This window comes from Lissotriton vulgaris, chromosome 1_2, assembly GCF_964263255.1.
Source record: "Lissotriton vulgaris chromosome 1_2, aLisVul1.2, whole genome shotgun sequence".
NCBI lineage: Eukaryota > Metazoa > Chordata > Amphibia > Caudata > Salamandridae > Lissotriton > Lissotriton vulgaris.
This window is the reverse complement of record NC_141686.1, coordinates 9387459-9410449: the sequence shown is the minus strand read 5'-3', so window position 1 is coordinate 9410449 and position 22991 is coordinate 9387459. Positions and strand designations below refer to the sequence as shown.

The window sequence follows — 22991 nt, the reverse complement described above, 5'->3', positions numbered from 1 at the left end:
CACCGGCACCCAGAAAAGCGAGGCTGCCAGCGAGTGTATTGACCTTGCTGAAGTCCCTGCCCCTTCCTCACCGTGAAGACCGCCACAGAGGCGCAGAGTCTGTCTGCAATGTTGAACTGGATGAGCAGTTTGCCCTCCTCCTACACTATCTGGCGCCCCTTGGAAGAGACCCTCTACTGAGGTAGGAGCACCAAACAGGCACTGGCCAACCCAACCCACTAGGTGTGGATGGTCCCAAGCACCCCTGATGACATGAAGGTGATTCCAGCATCTGAGTCTGGCTGGCTGCAGAAAGGATATCTGTCTTAGCCGTCTTCTCCTTGAACAGTTGCTCTAGTCTCACCTAGCGTGAATGTTGGTGCCCATGGCTGAGGGTTCCCAACATTCTTTTTTGCTCAAAGTTATAAGATATCCATAATATTTCTACATGCCTTCTCATCATAGGTGACTGCTGTAGTATCAGCCCGTGTGTCACATCTACCATTTGTGTGCTGATGTTGGAGACCATGTGTGACCAGTGGAGAGTGGGTGGATACTAGAGGGTAGTCAAATTATGCTTAGGTCACGTAGAGGGGTCTGGCACAATCCATAAAGAACCTCAATAACTATCCAAAGACAGGCAACAGTGCTTGCTGAGATAACTCTTTGAGACTTACCCCACTAGTCACATAGGAATTATCTTTACGACTACTCTCTACGTGTGGGCACCTAATATCTTTATAGGACTTACCCCACTAGTCACAAAGGAATTATCTTTATGAATACTTTGAGATTATAGGCTATGGAAATCTCCTAGGAGTAGAAATATATAATTTATAAGTCTATTTTGTGGACAACTTCAATGACCATACGTTCTATGGTCAAAGACCCTAGCACCCACAGTCATCGGTACTCATACTCAGATAGTTATAATAAATTATTGGGGTTTCTTAAAGTACTTTAGCGCATGCAGGATACATTCCACTACATAGTGTGGAGACCCTTTTTGATCCCGACTTTATTCTTACAGACCTATCTTACCTATGGATACCCACCCCATTATTGGTTGAAAGCATCTGAATTGACTGCTCATTATTTTGAAGTACAGCGGATTCTCTCACGGGACTAGTTGGATCGCACATGGGTTGTAAGTCTATCACCTTACATCTCCTTGACTATCCCTTGCAAGATAATTAAGCCTGATTGTATCACTAAGGTATAGATAAACACTTTTTTCATTTTGTTCCATCTTTCCATAGGAAAAAAAAAGGATAAACCTTTTGCCACATAAGGTGCCACTAGTCTCACTCACCGTTGAGCAGGTATCACCTTTGAAGCTATCACTCTCAATATAAGGTATATAATTTCAGACCTATACTATTCTCACCTTTTACATTTCGACCATGGTTCCCTTTCTGCCTTATTTCAATCTCCTTCCATGTTTTTCGCCACCCACCTCATTTGTATCTCTACCCTTTCTGTGAATTCTGACTCCTTGCCTTCTGACCATGACTATATCGCCCCTTTCTGAGCTTCATTTTTCACCTTCAACTTAAGAGTTATAGTCAACGAAATGTATATTACCCTCTGTAAATCCGAGCAGCATAATTAGAAATGTTTACTGAGCTGCCTAGATGGAGCCAGTATGTATATTATACCCCTCTTTTAATAATAACTCATGCGGTCTGTCTACTTGTGTCTGATTCTGTATGGAACCTTTCCAACTAGACACATTATTTTTGAACCTTAACTGAAGCATATATACTCTCGTGCCTTGTATTGTCTCATGGTATTTTTTAATAATAAAAAAAGTTTATATAAATTGTTTTGTATATATAGATGTATGCAAGTGTTTGTCAAACATGTGTTTTATATTTGTCTATTTATGTGTTTGTATTTAACAGCCCTGAAGAAGTCCCCTGTTTGGGACGAAACGCATCGGCTGTATGGTGCTTCATTTATGCTTTTGGAATAAAATATTCAAAAATTAAGGAATATCATCATTCACGATTAATTGAATATTATATATCGCAGACTATATGTTGTGGTGCACCTTTGCTGTCGTGAATTAGGCTGTGGGCATTATTTAGTGTGTTAATTTTATGCTTTGTGCAATCCCATTAAAATACTCCTTTTTTCATAAAAGGAAGTATTTGGTTGGACAATCATCTTATTGCCGTTACTGTCTGTACTTTAAGTGTTAAGCCTGTGTATGCTTCACACCTACCTTCCCTTTGATGAGCCTTATACTGCTCAACCACGCTACCACAGAAAGTCAAGTGTTGAAAGGGGAAGAACTCAACTCAGTTATTCAGGACCCCTAGTATGTCAGGCCGCAGGATATCATGAGTAAAATATCAAAAAAACCTATGGAAGGGCGCAGTCACAATTCCCCCCGGTGGGACCCAGTAACTCTTGCTTGCCCTGTGGCCTTCTGAAAGAAGTCTAACACTTGCCATCTACTTTGCAGCAACCCGTTAGTTTAATCCTCCAGCTATTCCTAACAGTTTTCCTCAGTACATAATCGGTTAAGCGAGAGTTACACTTCGTCAGTTATGGTGCTTTTTGTGGTACATGAACACTTATACAAGAAGAGGTGCAAGGACCACTTTCCTGAAGTTCAGTAACCAGCCGCCAGATGCTGCTGCTTAGACCTGACATTCTTAGCGTAGTTTTCCTCAACTTTTTACTTTCAATCCTCCTGTTTTGCCGACTTAATTTTTGCTGGGTCTAGGACTATTCACATTTTACCGCTGCTAACCAGTGCTAAACTGCTAGTGCACTCTCCTTTAAACATACTAAAATAGGCTTACACCTAATGGTTACAATTAATGTACTGTAAGACCCTAGTAAAGTGGTACTACATGTACCCAGACCCTGCAAATTAAATACTACTAGTGGGTCTACAGCACTTATTGTGCCAACCACTTCAGTAGCCTTATAAGAACAATTGTTCCTTACCTGTAAACAGGTGGTTCTCCAGTATTGGTTTCTTTCATAGATTCACATGCTTGAATATTCCCAGTCTTCGAAGTGGGAGTCCCACGGTAAATAAAATAGCAATAACATACCAATAACATATGTATGTAAATACATAACACATGAAATAATACTAGAAAATACATAATAAATACTAAAAAACAATTCCTACAGAGGAATACATGATAGAGAGAGAAAACACTTGTAACATATTCCTGTCATTATGTTAGTCCAAACTACAGCCAATCAGGTGCCAGCACCCTTCCAGAACCTTCTCCTCAGAGCTCAGACCCTCAGATTTTCGTAGTACAAGAGTGACAAAAGAGTTGATAAGGAGAAGCAAGCCTCTGAGGGGAGGAGGGTGGGCCGCATGTGAATCTATGAAAGACTCCAATACTGGAGAACCACCTGTTTACAGGTAAGTAACAATTGTTCTTCTCCAGTATTAGGTTGTCTTTCATAGATTCACATGCTTGAATAGAATAGAGAGCAGTAACATCCGAAGAGGTCCCATTGCCATGCAACAGCATGGAGAAACCAAAGAGACAATAATAATACAGTAATGTAAGTACTGATAGCAATCATATAAAACCATAGTGGAGGAGGGAAGACAGAGGCTCACCTTAGTTAAAAAGATGACAAAGTATTGCCTGTCCCACTGCTGTATCCGCCTCGTTGATGGCATCCAAGCAGAAGTGCTTCGTGAACGTGTGCCTGTTGGACCACGTGGCTACTCGGCAGATCTGATGAAGCGGCACACCAGCAAACAGGGCGGTAGAGGATGACATCGCCCTGGTGGAATGAGCCCTCACTGAAGATTGTAGAGGCTTGCCGGCCTGCTGATGGCAGAAGACAATGGCTGAAGAAATCCAACGTGCAATAGTTGGCTTGGTAACAGCACGCCCTTTACGCATGCGTCCGTAGGCAATGAACAGTTGATCGGACCTGCGAAATGGGGCGGTCCTGCTGATGTAAAATTTAAGGCATCGTTTGATGTCCAAAGAATGCAATTGCTGCTCTTTCGGAGATTGAGGATCGGCAAAGAAAGTCTTTAAGAAAACAGGCTAATTTAGATAGAAATCCGTAGGCACCTTCGGCAGGAAAGTCGGGTTGGTGCGAAGCATCACACAGTCAGGTTTGAATTGGAGAAATGGTGGTTTAACAGTGAAAGCATGAAGATCACTCACGCAACGAGATGAAGTCAGAGCAAGGAGAAGGGCTACCTTCCAGGTCAGAAACTTTAAGTCCGCCCTATGGATAGGCTCGAATGGCGCCTTCATTGGTTGGGCTAAGACGACATTGAGATGCCAAGTGGGAGGAGGATGCCGAAGAGGTGGGAACTTCCGGAACAGTCCTTTGAAAAACTGACAAATAACTCTGGAAGAGCAGAGAGAGGAGGAGCCATCCTGCCGGAAACGAGAGCTTGCCGCCAAGAAAACTCTCAAAGTAGCATGGGAAAGCCCGGATTGAGCCAAGTCCAAAAAGAACAGAAGTAGCTGCTCCAGAGTGGAATGGATAGGATGGATATTCGTATCCACGCACCAAAGGCAGAATCTCTTCCATTTGAGCTTGTAAGTCTCAATGGTAGACGGAGCTCTGGCCTGAGCGAGAATGTCTCTGCATTCTGGCGAGATATTTAAATGCGCAAATTCAAGGTCCTCAGGTTCCAGGCCGACAATTGTAGAGAGGAGGGGTTCGGATGGCAAATTTGACCCTTGTCCATCGTGAGGAGGTCCGGTCGAGGATGAAAGAGGATGGGCTCGCACTGGGACAGAAGGATCAGCCGAGAACCAGGCCTGTCGGGGCCACCGGGGGGCGATCAGGAGAATGTGGCAGGGTTGCCTCCGCATCTTCCACAGCACACGAGGCACCAACGGGATCGGAGAAAAAGCGTAGGTGAATAGATCGCACCAATTCATCAAAAGGGCATTCCCGCACGACCCGTGGTGGGATGCCAACTTGCGTAAGATGGGCATTTCCGGACCCCATCGTTGAAAAACGAGGTCGAGAGTTGGTTGATGCAACTCCCACTCGTGGGTCGATATCGTGGACCTGCTGAGGGAATACACTAGGATGTTGGAGACGCCCGGCAGATGCACCGCCGTCAGGGTAACTTGATGACAGATTGCCCAAACCCAGATCGACTGAGCCAGCTGAGACAAAAGTGGAGACCTAGTTCCGCCCTGCTTGTTGACATAGTGCATACTGGTGGTATTATCAGTTTGAATGAGCACCGATTCCCCTTGAATCACAGGAAGGAACGACTTGAGAGCCAGAAAAATTGCCATCAACTCCAGCCTTTTGATGTGCCAGGAACGTTGAAGCAGAGACCATTTGCCTTTGATGGAAAGGCCTTGAAGGTGAGCACCCCAGCCTTCTAATGAGGCGTCTGTTGTGAGCGTGAGTTCTGGAGTGTTGGAGAGGAAAGAAGTTCCTGTCGCAAGGTTGGACGGTTGCGCCCACCATTGGAGAGCTGATCTCATGCGAGCGGTGACCCTCACGAGGTCGTTGAAAGAACCGGAGACCTGACGCCACTGTACGTCCAATTCCTCCTTAATGGGGCGAGTTCGTAGTCTGCAATTTGGGATCAGTGCAATACAAGACAATGCCATCCCCAGAAATTACTTTAAGATCCGGACAGAAACGGACAGTCTTGCCCGAATCAGAGACACCAAGCCGAGGATCTTTTGTTGACACTCTTGGGACACAAATGCCTTTGAAAGCATTCTGTCCAATGTTGCTTCCAGAAAATTCCTGCTTTGAGCCGGTTCGACCTGAGACTTGTCGGCTTTGATGGCTAGGCCGAGAGATCGAAACACGTGCTGACAAAGACAAGTGTGTTGAAGCAGCTGTTTGCGAGACTGTGACTTGAGGAGGCAGTCGTCCAGATATGGAAAGATTTGGACGCCTCGGAGATGCAGGTAAGCCACTACTGGAGCCAATACTTTCATGAAGACACGAGGGACGGACCGGAGGCTGAAGGGCAACACCTTGAACTGGAAGTCTCTCCGTCCCACCCGGAAGCGCAAGTACTTCCGATGCTTTTGAAGAATTGGAACATGGAAGTAGGCATCCTGAAGGTCGATGGTGGTCATGAAGTCGCCCATTAAGAGAAGACACTCTACTAGTGTAAGCATGCGGAAGGATTGGCTCTTGAGGTACCTGTTGCACGCTCGCAAATCCAGGATCGGTCGCCAATCTCCCGTCTTCTTGAGTATTAGGAAGAAACGGGAATAGAAACCCTTTCCTCTCTGAGACTTGGGAACCACTTTGACGGCACCTTTCTGAATTAGAAGACAAACTTGATGGAAAAGCTCCTTGAGGTGGGGAGGAGGCGGGCCAGATGGTGGAGTGGGAGGAGGAATCTTGATGAACTCTAGAGCATGGCCCTTTGCCACAATGTCCAGAACCCAGCGGTTCGAGGTGATGGAGGACCACTGAGAAAAGAACAGAAATTCGACCTCCAACACTGGGGGGAGGGGGGGGGGGATACACAAGTCATTGACGTTTGGGAGTGGATCCTCTATACAAGGATTTTCCCCTGTAGGATTTGGACGACTGCTGTCGGGAGGACTGCTGTTGGGTGTAAGAGTAACGTTGGTTACCTTGATGGTAGGAGCGATATTGAGTGTTTCCTCCACGAAAAGTTGAGGAGGTGCCGCGTGCGCGTGCACCCCGAAATGGCTGCTTCCGAAACTGTAAAGTCCCCAATGAGCGAGCAGTATCAGTGTCTTTTTTAATGGACTGCAAAGCCTCATCTATGTGCGCTCCAAAAAGCGACTCGCCGTCGTACGGCATATCCAGGATCTTGGATTGGACTTCTTGGCGGAAAGAGGTGGACCGTAACCAACCCTGCCTCCGCAAGCCCGCTGCCCCAGCAAGCTGACGAAAGCCAGTGCACGCAATGTCAACTGCGCAATCAATGATTTCCTCCGATGTCCTCTCTCCTTCCTGCAGAATCTTTAAAGCTTCAGCTTTGGAAGCGTCAGGGATGAGGTTCACCAGGGCAGACAAGTCAGACCACATCTGGCGGTCGTAGCGGCCTAAGATGGCTAAAGCATTTGCCGCCCTCACCGTATTGGATGCCATAGTGGAGAATTTGCGTCCAATAGCATCCAGGCGACGACCCTCCCTATCTGGAGGAGATGAAATTGGAGATGCCGGATTACGGGAACAACGTTGTGCAGCTTGAGTGACCACTGAGTCAGGCTTTGGATGAGCGACAAGGCACGCTGGAGATCCTATGGGCGCCTTGTATTTTTTCATAAGGCGAGGCAGTTGAGCTGGCAGTGAATTTGCATGAGATTCACCCCTTCAGTCCATATAAAGTCTATGATGGGTATAGTGTGGACTTGCTTGAATGGTTGATTTTTAAAATCATAGAGGTAACAGTCCTCCTCCCTCTGGACTCTAGCCAACTTGAAGCGCTGGGCCGCTCTATCCATCAGCTGATGAAAACTTGCAATGTCCACCGGAGGCGAATCCCCGGGCTCTACCGGAGATGGGGAAGGCGCCTGGATTCGGTAGTCGTCCCACTCAGACATGTGGGTGGCGGCGTCATAATCATCATCGTGGACGTCTCCATCTTCCCGTGCCGGAATGACATCATCATCAACCGGGTACACCGTAGTGTGTATCTTCACTGACATCTGAACCTGTGGTGAAGGCGTTGGTGGCAAAGGTGGCGGAACAGGGACAGGAGCCGCTGCAGCCTCAGGCACATGAAGCATAGGCGTACCCTGCGGAGAAGGCGGGAAACGCCGGTTGTAGTCATCCAACATATGTTGGAGATTTGAGTTGAGCGACAAAGGCAGTGACGCAGTTGGAACTTGTACAGAGTGTTCATCTGCCTGAGAATACTGGTCGTCGTCATCATCATCACCATAATCCTGGCACTTAATAATCAAATTCGAAGGACTGCGTGCCACTCTGAAGGAATCACCCACATTGTTGTCAGAGTCAGAATCCTGCTCAGAGCCCGTGGCGAACATGGGCGAGGGAGGCTGCGGATCTGGAATGGATAGTTGGTCAACTGGCCGTTGATGACGATGGTGCAAGGGGTCGGCGGTGGAAGAGCCAGACCCGGTGGAAGACAAGGGCACAAAAGGCAATGAGGCAAACGATGAAGGAACCACCGTCGACTGTCATCGACGGTGACGACGACGACGCTGACAGAGACGTCGACGAAGTTGTTGCAGAAAGATCCACCATCAACGGAGCCACCGTCGACGGAACCATCGTAGATGGTAAGGTCGTTGACGAAGTCATCGGCGATGATGAAGCCACCGTCGACTGAGCCGACGTCGACGGAGCAGTCGTCGACGGGACCGACGACGAAGAAGATCTCCTGTGAGCTTTCGTCGACGATGACTTTGCTGACGACGAAGCAAATTTCTTCGTCGACGACGAGGCAATAGGTATCGTCGACGAGACAGTCTTGAAGCTAAGCGATACCTTTGTCGACATGGAAGACGTCGACGACGATCGGCAGGCTGATGTCGTTGTCACTGTCGCCGGAGACGGCTGATCTCGTTGTCGGGACGATCGCCGACGCTCCCGTCGACGATGAAACATGTTTCGGAGCAGAAACATGATGGGAGGCAGGAGAAGACGCCTGAGCCAGGACTCGTGGGCGTAGAGGTAGTAGGAGGTGGTGAAGACACCGCAGGAGCCATAGACAGGGAAAGTTTCTTCCTTTTTAGAAAAGGTGAAGGCATATCCTGCACACTACTACACTTGGAGGCTGCTTTAGAAGGTCCAGACTGCAAACTTTCTGTATCTGACAGTGCCAAATCCTTATCCTTAAGACGCTGGAGCCAAATGAGGAGACGGCCTTCTCTGTCCTTAATGGTCTTTGTAGAGAAAGTCTGCAAAACTTGCAGTTACCAACCTCATGGTCGGGATAAAAACAATAAATGCACTTCTTGTGGGGGGTCTTCAGAGTAAATATGCAATTTCCCAAAAGAAGAGCAAGGTCTAAATAAAGACTTCTTACTTGAAGACATGCTGAGAAGACTGGAAACTTGAAGTTGAGAAAACTGAGCAGAGCTCAGGGAGACTCCCTTCACACGACGTGCGGTAGAAAATCTGAGGGTCTGAGCTCTGAGGAGAAGGTTCTGGAAGGGTGCTGGCGCCTGATTCGCTGTAGTTTGGACTAACATAATGACAGGGATATGTTACAAGTGTTTTCTCTCTCTATCATGCATTCCTATGTAGGAATTGTTTTTGAGTATTTATTATGTATTTTCTAGTATTATTTAATGTGTTATGTATTTACATACATATGTTATTGGTATGTTATTGCTATTTTATTTACCGTGGGACTCCCACTTCGAAGACGGGGAATATTCAAGCACGTGAATCTATGAAACACACCCTAATACTGGAGAAACATATCTCTGGCCTGCCATAGCAGCCTGTGTGTGCATTCTAAAACTGCCATTTCCTCCAGGCAAAATAAATATTTTGCCAATCCTAACACTTCCTTTTTAATACATATAAATCACTCCTAGGGTAGGACCTGAACAGCCCACAGGGCAGGGTGAGGTGATTCAAAAAGTTAGACATGTACTTTTAAGTTTTACATGTCCTGGTAGTGAAAAACTCCTAAATATGATTTTCATTATTGCAAGGCCTACCCCACCCATAAGATATCATTGGATTGCCTTATTGCAATTAATACGCGATAGTTTCCAATTGGGAGCAGGTAGGAATGTTGAGTCCTCTAAAGAATTGTATGCAATTTAAACCCCTCCTGAATGGTAAAGTTGGATTTTAAGTCATAATTCTGAAATTGCAACTTTTAGAAAGTTGGCATTTTCCTTTCCCAACCATTTGGTGCCTGCAGCCTGTATCCTGGGTCACATAACTAGGTGTAGCTGGTGGTTGGTCTTTGGGTGTTGCTTTAACAAACTGAGACAAAAGGAGAAATAGTTGTTGGCAGGATGGGCTATCTCTGACTTTCTAGTGGGGCGGAGCGGTCACCCACCACCCTTGCACATCACAAAAACTCTGCCTCAGCACACTCACAAAGGGTTGCAGACTAGTCTTTTGTGTCCTCACACAAGCTGGGGCTAGGGAAGGGAGGCAGGAAACTCCAGACACCTCTGTAGGGGGGCAGGCTCTAGAAGGTTCTCTCACTTCAAAGTAGGCTCCAGATAGAAGTAATGGACCCTCAGACCCAACTCTTCAGTACACTTCTGGGCCTACGAAAGACTCAGAAGGACTAATGTGCTGCTCAGCTGCAATAAGGAGTGCCCTGCTACTCTGCTGCCTGAGTGAGAAGGACTAGACCTAAACCTTGAAGCCAGCACCACCAGAGTGACTGCAAGGGCTAGTTGGCTGGCCTCCTGATCAGAGGCTAAGGGACAGAAAAGGCTCCAACGACTGTGAACCCTACACCTGGACTCTGCCTGCTGTGAGTCCTAATCCCTCTCAAGTAGAGCCCCTCCAGACCTGAAACCTAGGAAAGTGGGCTTGAATGCGCTCTCCTAGTCCAGCTATTGTCTCCACCAGTTCGCACATGAAGCAGCACAAAGCATAGCTGCACAGCTGCAAGCTTCAATGGAACAGACTAAGAGAGACACAAAGCCCAGCAAAGTCTTGCCATCCAGCCTCATCGGAACAGACAAGCGTAACGCAAGTCACCTCAAGACCTCGCATCACAGCCCTTGCAGCACCTCTTTGGAAATGCTACAGCCCAACGCAACTCTATACTACACCTTGCATCGCAGCTTCTAAGTACCAGCGCCAGACGATGCAAAATTTTGCAAAGCAACGCCACCTAACCATGCATTAATAAGGTACAATACTCAGCAGGCCTAACTTGGTCACTATATCCGGTCCGCACTATATCATGGTAGGCCTGAACTTGTGTCGGTCCCTGTCAGGCGGGACCAGAGTTGGCAATTTGTGCTTTTAAGCACCATTTTACCTAAATCTTTAAAATTGCATTAATGTGGTTGTACTAATTGGATTTTTGTCATTTTGGTGTCAAATTATTTATGACATTTTACTCTAGTTTTCTAAATTGGTGTGTGATTTTCTTTGTGTTAGCGTTTGCTTTATTACTGTTTGAAGTGCTGCATAAAGACTTTACACATTGCCTCTAAATTAAACATGACTGCTTTGAGCCAAGCTACCAGAGGGTTCAGCACACGTTGATTTGGGGTTTGCTCTTTTTTCACCCTCACAAGAATTGTGGTTGCTGTTTGAGTAGGGTTTCATCCCCCTCAACCAGTAAACCAAGCTCCCACACAACTATATTGAACTCTTATTACTACCACCTTCTTCAGAATTCAAAAGACCATCTGAAAGTGAAAGGTCCACTTACCAAAAGATAAGCTCCTATCTCTGTGGATTTGGTGTTGGCAGGAGGTCATGGCAAACTGGATGCCTGCCCATAATGTTTGGGGGTTTTACTATTACTGTCAAAGGCTCACTCCGTTGATCAGTGGGATTTTGTTGAGACAAGAGCATTCTCCACTGATGCACTGGATATTATTCACCTTTCATTGAATTCATAGGAGTGGCATAACCTTGGAGAAAACATCTACATTTTGTGTGAAAGCAGGGGTCACCCACTACCACAATCAAACTATCTCCACAGTGTGTGCAAACACAAAAATATGTTGTGCCGTGACCTCAGCTTACTCATGGCACGCTGACTTGTTCTTGCAGGAAACCTAGGCAGGCCAATCAAATTGGCAAAACTGTTTTTCTTCAAGTCAAGACTGCCTCACAAGCACACCTTTCAATTTTTCAGCATATTTACCCATAATGCAGGAAGAGTGCGAGAAGGGTCCTTCATTAGAATATAATCCATATGTGCCAAGGTAGGGTGACACAACCCTCTCTATTAGCATTTCGAGCTTCATGTACTCTTCAGTAACACCTTTCGATTCATGCACCCCCTGAAAACAAAAGGCAGAAATAACATTGTGTAGAGCATCACAAAGAAAGTCAGAACAACATTGTGTAGAGCATCACAAAGAGAGGCAGAAATGACATTGTGTAGAGCATCACAAAGAGAGGCAGAAATGACATTGTGTAGAGCATCACAAAGAGAGGCAGAATTGACATTGTGTAGAGCATCACAAAGAGAGGCAGAAATGACACTGTGTAGACTAGAGCCTCGCAAATAGAGGCAGAAATGACAATGTGTAATGACATGGAGAGGCGGAAATGACATTGTGTAGAGCATCACAAAGAGGTGTTGACACACACAAAGTAGGCTGGGAATAAAAACACTGCCAGAAAGAAGTGAAACTAATTTGTGCACGGTCACATATTTCTTCTATAAGCAAACACGATTACTTGTTTTCAGTACTGAGCTTCACACAGAACTGATGCAATTTCTATGCACTGTAATACATTAGCATTACCAAAATGATGGAGTTCAGTTTACCGAAGGCATGTCCTGCAAATCGCTATGTTTGGGAGGCGAGTGCTGAAATCACAATATTGGTATATCATATAACAGATCCAACTGGTTACTGAGCGGTCTTTTGTCTACTCACATAAACAGCCGACAGCATTATTATGGTCGGCACGCTGTAAATCGCGCCTGTAGAGATGAGCCGAGCCACAGAAGCACTCGCAACTTCCTAACCTACAGAGGAAGATGGTGGAGACCGTCTTCCATGAAGAAACTGTCATGAGAGTTCTGTGTACACGTGGCGAGAATGTTGCAACCTTTGGGGCGGCTAATAGACATCACAGGACAGGGACAGACCTCTCAGAGGAAAAGGGTAGACAGGACACGTCATCGCCATCCATCAATATTTTATGAAAGATTTCGGAGCGTTCACACTTCTACACTGGAAGACCATGATCGAGGCATTCAGCATATTACAAAATATTCACTGATGGGCTCCTCGTCACCTAAATACGTAAGAGAAGAGCAGTCATAATGTGAGCTTTTAAAAGTAACTCACACTATGAATACCCTTCTATTGTGAAACAAGCTGCCTTCATGTTAGTAGAGCTGCAACATATTGGTGGAGACCACTCCACGGGTACACATGACAAGTTCCGGCTTATCTGCGATAATGCACAAATCGCCAACGACATGCCTTTTACTGTTTAAAAGCGTCCTGCAGTTACACCGGGTATCTCTGGTGCTACAGGCATAGTCAGCCTCGGTTTGCCAGGGAGGAATCCCAGGAAATTTACTAGGGCAGTCCCCTTCCCAAAATTTTTACAAACGTTATCCACTTTTAAGAATGATAAACTTTAGTGACCCACCGAGCTTTAATTGCCATGAGACAGGCAATTTTTAATGTAACTAAAGTAATGAGTGGCAACACACTTGTTTACAGACAGCACATTTTTTTTATTGAAATGGCTACTAAATTTGTACAGACAGTTTTACCTGATTCGCACACAAATGATAGTGTGTGGAAATCGGTTTCAGTGAATAATTATCATTTGTGCATCAGCAAGTAAAGTCACTTCATTTGCTTTGATCCTAATAACATCTTTTCTTCAGTCACACTTCAGAATTGTTAAAATGGACTTTATTTTTGCTTTTCTAACTGCTGATTGTGTACAGATTATTTGCAGGTATTTACATTTTGTAGTTGTTAGACCCATCAGCCTTAGGGTGGTCTTACCCTAAACTTTTTGCTTTCCTCCTCCATTTTTTCTGATCTCGTTTGTGCTGGCTTTACGACTCCGTGCACTTTACCCCTGCTGCACACGCTTAAAAACATTTTTACCATTGGCATATTTAATTTACTTATAAGTCTCTAGTAAAGCGGTACTACCTGAACCCAAGGCCTGAAAATTAATGCTACTAGTGGGCATGCAGCACTGATTGTGCCAGCCGCTCAAGTAGGCCTTTAAACATACCTCCGGCCTGCGCGTGCACTTATGCCATTTCGAACTGGCAAAATAAACCTTCTGCCAGGCCCAAACCTTCCTTTTTAATACATATAAGTAACCCCTTAGATAGTCTGTGGACAGTCCAGAGGGCAGAGTACAGTGTATTTAAACATTAGGATATGTAATTTTACATTTTACTTGTCCTGGTAGTGAAAAACTCCTAAATTAATTTTTCACTATGGCAAGGCCTACCTCTCCCATACAATAAAATTAGAGTTACCTTATTACACCAAACAAGTGATAATTTCCAAATGGGAGCAGGTAACTAGTTCATGTTTGGAGTCTTTGTAATTGTAATGAAAAATCCTCTCTTGTGGTAAAATCTGATCTTAAATGACAATTTTGAACATGGCACCGTAAAAAACTTAACACAAGGAGATGATAGGCGGCACACAAACTTTTCAGACACTCACCCTCAGTCAAAGATCTGGGTTGAATCCATCGTTCTTTAGCTCACTTTGCCACCCAAGTTTAGATCCAGCTATATGCAAATCAGTCTTGAGCCTGTGCCTCATGGGAACAGTCCAGTCCGAACTGCCAAGCCAGGTCTTCCCTGGACGGGACACAAGCATCCTGGGACCGGTTTCAGGGTAACACCCCTCCTCAGCCAGGCTAGCTTGAATCTAGTGGTGAAAAAAATGATGGATTTAAGCCTAGTACTGTGTACTGGAGTGAATGTTTGACATTGTTCAACATTCTGTCCATCAATTTTAATTCCTGCATTTGTCACCCCGAGTGGGACGGGTATGCCCAAACGTGGGTCCTGTGCTGTCCATGCCACTGGAGTCAATCTAGTCTGGCTGATGGAGGGTGAAACCCTGAAACTGGTGCTAGGATACTTGATACCAATCCAGGGAGGACCTGTCCTGGCACTTCGGACTGGACTATTCCTATTGGGAGCAGGTTCAAAACTAATTTGCATATTTCTGGCTTCAAACTGGAATGACATAGGGAGAACAAAAACAATGGATTTAGGCCCAGATTTCTGTACTGGGGTGAATGTTTGACATTGTTCAAAATTCTGTCCATCAATTATACTTTTTGCATTTGTCACCACGAGTAGAACTGGTATGCCCCGACATGGGTCCCGTGCTCTCCACACCACTGTAGTCAAGCTGGCTGATGAGGGGTGAAACCCCCGAAACTGGTCCTAAGATGCTTGATTCCAGTCCGGGGAGGACCTGGTCTGGCAGTTTGGGCTGGACTGTTCCCATTGGGAGCAGGGTCAAGACTGATTTCCATATGGCTGGGTTCAAACTGGAATGGCATAGGGAGCAAAAAAACAACAGACTTAGACCCAGATATCTGTACTAGGGTGAATGTTTGATATTTTTCAACATTCTGTCCATCTATTGTACTTTTTACTTTGAAAAAGTTGGCATTTCCCTGCCTTAGCCATTTAGTGCCTGCAGCCTGTATCCTGGCCACATGACTGCGTGTAGCTGACTTTTGGGCTCTGTGCTTTCCTTGTAGACAGCCACACACAATTAAGGGCTAGGTGTGCCTGGATGGGCAATCAATGGCAGGATGGGAGGACAGAGCTCGGCAAATCCCTACTTAGCCTGTAATATGTTGTGCCCTGCCTCCACACAAAAGGCACATAACCCCTGTAGCTATTCTGGAGCAAGAACAGGGAAGGCAAGATGTCTAGAGACTTCAAAGGGAAACCTCTAGAATAGAGGTCTTTAATTTGTGGGACGCGACCCCAAGGGCCCTGGAATCATGGAAAGGGGGGTCACACATTTCCAGGCCTCACTTCTGCCTGGAATCCAAAATGTGCTTTTCCTTTTGGAAAATGACAACCGTCCGGGACGCTTCATTATGATCGGTAAAATGCTTCTGCTGAAGTTAATTGCGGCAGTTAATGGAGTCTCCTGTGCTGTGAAAAAAAGAGGCCGGGTAGACAGGTAAAACAATCCTTCACACCACAGTGCCTGCTTGGCTGAATGAAATGCAAATGCAGCTATGAATTAATCTGCAAATGGAAGGGTGCTTGGGAGTGGTAATCACTCCAACCATTGTGATTACAAAGATATGTTTTTTTTTCAGTGGTAGTAGGAAGAGTTCATACCTGAGCTGTGAAGTTGTGCTTTTAATTGTAACTGTATTTACACAGCGCTTAGTACCCCTGAGTAGGGTCGAAGGGACTATATGCAAAAAAAATGCCTTACTTGTGTACTGGTATTACTAAACTCTACATTTTGGAAGCTCCATTTTATCCTAAAATATTATAAAATAATGACTTTCGCATTGACAGTGCTCTCTGTCACAGGCTGTGACCTCGTAGCATAAAAAAATAACACAAATCACTATTCTCCACTGCACCAACCAAAAGTAAATCTGTGGCTCTCGGGTTACAGACACAGACCTCTACAGTGCATTAACTAATAGAGGTTTCATTATGTACTACAGTGTATTTCCCACTGAGTAACATCGTTTTAAAATGTATTTTTCATTTAAGCTATCCATTATTTTATATGTAGCTACCTAAACGAACAAAATATTTTGGGGCTTATTTATGAGATGCTTGTGCTGCTGGAGCATCACTGTTTTTTAAGCTCCAGCAGCGCAAGCATCTCAGTTATATCTATGTGGCGACGCAAAGCCACCCCGCTTAGCTTTGCATGGCCTCATAGATATGGAGTAAGACAAAGCAGTGCAAGTCGCTGCGATGCCTTTCTCTGTGTCAAGTAGGGGTACCATGGGCATTGCAGAAAGTGTTTCCACGCAACGCCCATGGATTTTGCCGCTGCCCCAGATTTACAAAATCATGTAAACCTGGGGGAGCGCCAAAAATGTACGCTTCCACACAGCAGTCATACCAGGGAGAAATGTTTTTATTTCTCCTCATTATTTTCACTTTCCATGTGTGCTGCATTCCGCAGCACACATAGAAAGAGAAAACCCCTCTCTGGATTATTTTTGTATTAAGGAATGTGCCCCTTCCTGCACAAAAACAATCATGCCTATGTTCACGCTAAGCAGCAATTTGTGCGCCAACACAGAGGAGAAAGGACAGGAATGTACCAGATTTCATAAATAAGGTGCATTCCTGCCATTTCACATTGGCATACGGCAGCACAGCAAGAAGACTTGCGGCGCTGCCCTACGCAAATTCCTCATAAATGAGGCCCTTTGTTTTTAGCCACACCTTTGACCACGACCCCATGATCACAGACCTTTGCTTTGCTAAACAATATCTAATATTTTCCCACTGTAAAAATGATTTGTTGTGGCAATTGGGGGTGTTTATGGTTGTTGATAGTGGTCATTGAGGAGTACCAAGCTCTAGAAATTTTTGTCAGGAGGGGGTCCTTACGCTGAAAACATTTTGACAGGGGGGTCTCTGCATCAAAACGTTTGAAGACCTCTGCTCTAGAAGTTTCTCCAAACTTCCAGAGGGAGGGCACTAGGTATAAATATTGGGTATGTAGCGCGCTATATAAATTTCTTGACTTGACTTGACTTGACTTGAATACACTTCTGGACCTATGGCTACTCTGCATGGAAGAAGGACTGCAGTGCTGCTGAAAGGACTGCCACTCTACTGGACTTCTACCCTGCTGTACTAACCTGCTGCCCTCTTGCCTGTGTGAGGACTGGACCTGCATCTGTTGAATTCAGGAAAGTGGCTCCAAGTGCTAGTTGTCTGGCCTTCAAACTATACCTCATGCACAGAAGGCTCCAACAACCTCGAACCCAGCATCTAGACTCTGACATCTGTGATTTCTACCTGGCCAAGTGGTGCCACTCCAGTCCTAGACCCTTGAAGTTGACCTAAAGGTGCTCTTCCAGCCCATCTGTGGTCGCAGCAGAACTGACGCATCTTCTCTGCTGTGCAAACCTGAGGAGATTCAACGCATTGCCTCTACTGCGAGGCTTCTCCCGATGCAAAGTACTCCTCATCAACCTTCCAGCCCGCATTGGAACTGGTGCCTGTGTGAAGCTTTCCCGATGCAGGCCCTCGCATCACAAATCTCTCATCAATTGAAGCCTCAAAGATGGTGCAGGTTTTCACATCGCAGCCTCACAGCTCCTCAGAACTGAAGTGTCGCCTCAACTGTGTGATCCATTCCGACACCAGACTCCGCTTTGCAAGCCCTCGTCGATGGGATCCTCAATGACACAGACCTCGCAGCTCTTCGGAACCAATGCATCTTCTTGGCTGCAAGCCGCATCCTGAGCGCGGGACATCACAATGCTACTCAATCAATATCCAATGTACTTTGTTCAGCGGTTCTAATTGGGTCCATTATAGCCGGCCCGCGCTCCATCGCAGTCAGCCTCTACTTGTGACTTTGTCCAGGGTAGGCGCGGCCAGATATCCACAGTTGTCGCTTTGTGCATTTAGGCAACAGTCACATTAAAATCTCTAAATCTGCATATTTACGCTTCTACGGATTGGATTTTTGTTATTTTTGCGTGGTTTTATTCCTAAAACTAGTTTGGGATCCTTTTGTGGTGTGTTTTCAGAGTGCTACTGTTTCAAGTATTTCACAAATACTTTACACATTGCCTCTGAGTATGACTGCTCTGTGCCAAGGTACCCAAGGGTTGAACAAAGGTTAATTTTGGGTTTGCTTATGACTTCATCGTGATAATGATTTTGATTGCTGCTGGAGTAGGATTTTACCCCCAACCAGTAACCCGATTTCTTACAGCAGTGTTTTACAAAAAATAACATCCTACAGCCTCTCAATACCCCAGCAAGATTGTCACGTAATTCACTCTACTCTTCTTTCTCTGACTGCTAAGTGAGAGGAGCTTGTAAACACTAATCCCCATTTTAAAAAATAAGCAGCAATTTGTCAGAAGATATAGCCTGACATCTGACCTCTGTCTTTTGAAGCGCAGAATATGTGACACGTTAAATGCAGGGTATAAAGGCATCTTTATATATTGCTTGAATTTTTAAGCCCCACCAAAACTCATGTTGCGACCCACCAGTGGTATGGGAAACACTATACCAGGGGGATTTTCCACACAGCTTACTTTTGTATTAAATGTGCCATGATCCACTCTCGCTGCAGTGGGGTAGAGACAGATAACTCTGATGGGTGTTAGTGCAGGGATAACAAATTGACTAAATGGTATAAAAGGAGGGTACCTAAACCGGAGAGTTAGCACCTTAGTTGGGGCAGTCAAAGTCTACAGAGGTCTTACTTTGAGGGCCCAGACTATTTCATTAAAAGTCCTTCGCCATAAGTATGATAATGTAAAACAGAGGTAACAGTTCAAAACATTGTCCATCTCGGACTAATAAAGCAAAAAATGTGCCACAGCCTTACAGAATGAGACTCTAGAAGCCAGCTGGTCTTTGTGCTTCATCTGCATAGTCCTCTATCTCTTAAAGAGCCACGTTTGCCCCTTTAGCAAGTTACTTTGACAACTGAACGGAGGTTGAGAGGAGAGGTATTCTCCATCCTTAGTATTCAGGTTGTCATGTAGGTATTTTTTTTTGTACTGGTGTGCTAGACCAGGGTTCTTCAAAGTCGGTCCTGGAGGCCGGATCCATGCCAATTTTTTTGCATATTCCTACTTAGATAAATGTAGCTATCTTAAAAATCTGCTATGGATCTGGCCCTCCAGGACCGACTATAGAGAACTTCGTTCTAAACTATCCAACTCTTTTTCAGCTTGTGTGAAAGAGGCTAATGTTATTACCTAGAAGCAGGGCTGCTTGTCCTACGGTCAACTACAAAAACAAGCATTTGCAATGCAATAGGTCTCGCATTATCAAAGTTTGAGCTATTGGCATTGCTAAATAATGCAACACCAATAGCTCAAACTTTAATAAAGTGAGGCCTATTGCATTGCAAATGCTTGTTTATTGCATTATCTAGGCCTTATGCCGCCAACGACGGCCTCTTCGGTTGCTGCCACAACGGCTGAATAGAAGAGCGGGGGGGGCTGGCTATTCTTGTCTTTCCCGCCCGCGACGGGCACAGGTTAGAGGGGGGGGGGGAGGGGAAGAGTGGTAGAGGCCGCTGCCCTCAAAACTCATCCCCCCTTTGCTACACCACTGTGGTTAGTTGCAAAATGTAGTACAGATTCTTTGATATATATATATATGCAAAAAACACCTCCTTCTGTTGAAGTCGATGAGGAGACACAGCGGGGCTTGTAAAACCATTTCTTAAAATTAGGCATGACGCGTTTTGGTATTTAAACCTCATCAGATGACGTTGAATTAGAAAATGCCTCTTGTCCTCACAGTTCCAGACTGAGTCTTTATAATTGGCCCCACTTCCTAAAGTAGTGTGGAGCACACCTAAAGCACGTTGCACGGAATCACTCAGGCAGCACGTAGTTGAGGACTGCAATCCCCAGAATGCAGTTGGTCCATTGCGCTCGCGTGATTCCGTTTAGCCGGTATATTCATTTTGTTCCAAGTTTGGAAACCGACTAATGCGTGGACAGGTTGGAACTGTAGCGCTGTGCAGGGCAAGAGTTGGTGTTTACATCCCTCACTTCCAACCTCGTAATTCCATTGGTGGTATATTATATGTATATATATATATATATATGTGTATGTCAAGCAAAACCTCTGCGCCTCGTGGAAAGGATCACGCAAACGAGGGCTTCTGGGTTTAAGGCTTTTTTTTTTATTATGTAGAGCCTCCTACAACCCGGCAGACAAGAGAGACGTGTTTTGGCTGGCACAGCAGCGTTTCTCAATCTAATCAGTGCCATTCATTTTTCTTAGACTTAAATACCCAGTTTCTTTCATAGACATAGAAGAGTTTCTGATTTACACATAATAAAACATTAAAATTCCTTTTAAATCACCTGAACATTCATTATCATCACTTTTGCAAAGTCAATGTGTCACATGGAAACTTTTATAACTGTCTTTAAAAATGCATAGTGCATCATAATGTTAACATTAAGTGCCTAGTTCACGAACAAACCACTGCGCATTGCACATAAGAAAGTGAAGTTTTGCCTTATTTAATACAGAAACAGGTACTTGTTAAAAATCATAAAGAAAAGAATCGTCACGCTGACCCTTAAAGTCAGTTTAGTTAAAAATACAGTTAATCATGCTGCATTCAGGGTAAATCAAAAAGGACACTTTCAGAATAACATATACTTCCTTCATAACATGAACGCACCCCAGGTCCGTATCCGTAATAATGTCCGTAATAATTTCAATGCACTTTCATTTCAATATAGAGTTAGCAATCATGCTCCGTGATATTAGGACTTTGCACAGATACAACAATAGCATTCACTTTTGATTTTTCGAATATTGAACATAATACATATACCAGTGTAAACGTGCTATTTAGCTCCATGCGCGCTAGCGGAATTCAGCTCCTGCGCTGAGTTTTCGTAAATCGCATGTTACGTGACGAGCTGGGCTCGTCATCAGCGTGCGAGGAGGCTTCGCCATGACGAGCCCAGCTCGTCATCAGCGTCGAAGGGGTTAAACACACCACTGACATGCGGAATCACCTGTAAACAATCTCAACATTGTCTAATCATCCCGGCAAGGACTGCTCATCTCATAATGCATCAGTGAATTAACCTGCAATTTACTGTATGGCCTGCCAGTTAATAGGCACCTGAAAGTTCGTGTGCCGACTGAAATCAAAGGCGTTGTCAAATGAATACATGTCACGGCATGATTGGAAGTCCAGTGATAGGCAAATTAATACCCAAAATTGATGCAAGGCTTCACCTGGAAACTTCGGACAGAAACTCCTCATGGGCTCTGTTTCAACTATTACTGAATATGGGGCACGCCATAATGAATATGAGGATCAGGAAGTCTCCACTCGTAGCAGCAGCCCAATCTCTAAGATGAGGCAACTAAGCAGGGTAGGAAGAGACCATTGTATAACAAGTGAATGAAGTGATGTAATAATAAGCACACCATCTCATCCGCACCGATCCACTGGCATGCATCGAAAGCTAAGGACAATGAGCTTTCATTTTTCTTTGCCGATCCGAGTTGGATCGGTAACAAAACGAGCGAAGTTTATTTATTCTCCTTACAAAGAGCCACATGAACCTTGCACCGCTTGATTACCCGTTGCCATTTAAAATCACGCAAATCCGTGCTCTGAAAATGGTTCCAGCAACACTTGTCAGGGCTGTTTATCCTATCCACACCCACTTCTACTCCTGTAGGAACCTCTTTTTACACCCTCAAAATAAGGCAGTACAAGGCAGCACCTCCCCTTCTAGCCCGAGGATCGAGAGGCGTTGGCTGCTGCACACACACAAAAAGTCCCAGCAGTTGTATCATACGCTTTACAGCACTGGAAGGGTTGCCTGCGAGAGGAAGTAAATGCTGTGCTATTGGAGCCCCTCGTATCCCAAGCACTCGTGGGGTTTAGTGCGAGGACAAGGGTCTGCCTAGGGGTGGTTACCTTGGATGCTGGTCTTTTGAGACATGCTGCTGCAGCTGATGGTAAAGCTCTGACCAGGAAATGTACAGCCAGCTTAACGTCACTGCTCCGCAAAGCTGTTGCTCACTAACTTGCAGCCAAGAGGACTCTTACTAGGGTATTGGTGATACTTGATGATGTCATACACAGGGACTCTTGCCAGATCAAAGTATGTGGAGAGGACTGCATGCTGTTCTCGTCAGGAGAGATAATGGCTCAGCGGTGAGAGCTACCGACTCGGGAGCTGCAGACCAGTGTTCAAGCCTCGTGGTCGGCTCAATGTAATTATTAGCAAATACTTTAATTAAATGAACGCTTGAAGAGACACAATTACTATTAATAAAAAAATGAACAAATAAACAGACGTAATTAACAAATACTTTAAATTAACAGCTTGCCTCCACACTAGGCACATCCTCAAAAGTCGGCAGTTACAAAACAAACACAGGCTACAACCTTGCGTCAACAGTCTTAAATTGCAAAGGCTACAGCTGAAGAACAGATGGCGCACTTCAATTAAGAGAAGTGCAAGCAGAGCGAACTAACACTGTAGTTAGGCTCCACTGTGTGGGGACTACACGGAAGTTAGAAAGTGACCAACAGCCAACAAAAAGAGAGATAACAACAATGCTACCACAAGTAAGCCAATAGAAAGCTGAAAGACAGATTACATTAAATTTAAGCCAACATACAGATTACTTTAGTCTCACTGAGACAGCGCATGCGCTGCCTTACACAAGACCTAATAACTTG

General features: G+C 45.1%; 1 protein-coding gene across 3 annotated transcripts in view; it reads right to left on the bottom strand.

The window, feature by feature from the left end:
- PRR5 (proline rich 5) overlaps window positions 1-22991 on the bottom strand; it is a 583537-nt gene that overhangs the window by 33753 nt on the left and 526793 nt on the right. For all 3 annotated transcript variants that reach the window (XM_086952735.1, XM_086952737.1, XM_086952734.1), the window contains one exon: window positions 11732-11870. In XM_086952735.1, coding sequence (XP_086808861.1) covers window positions 11732-11870 — 139 coding nt within the window. The remainder of the gene's footprint in view (window positions 1-11731; window positions 11871-22991) is intronic.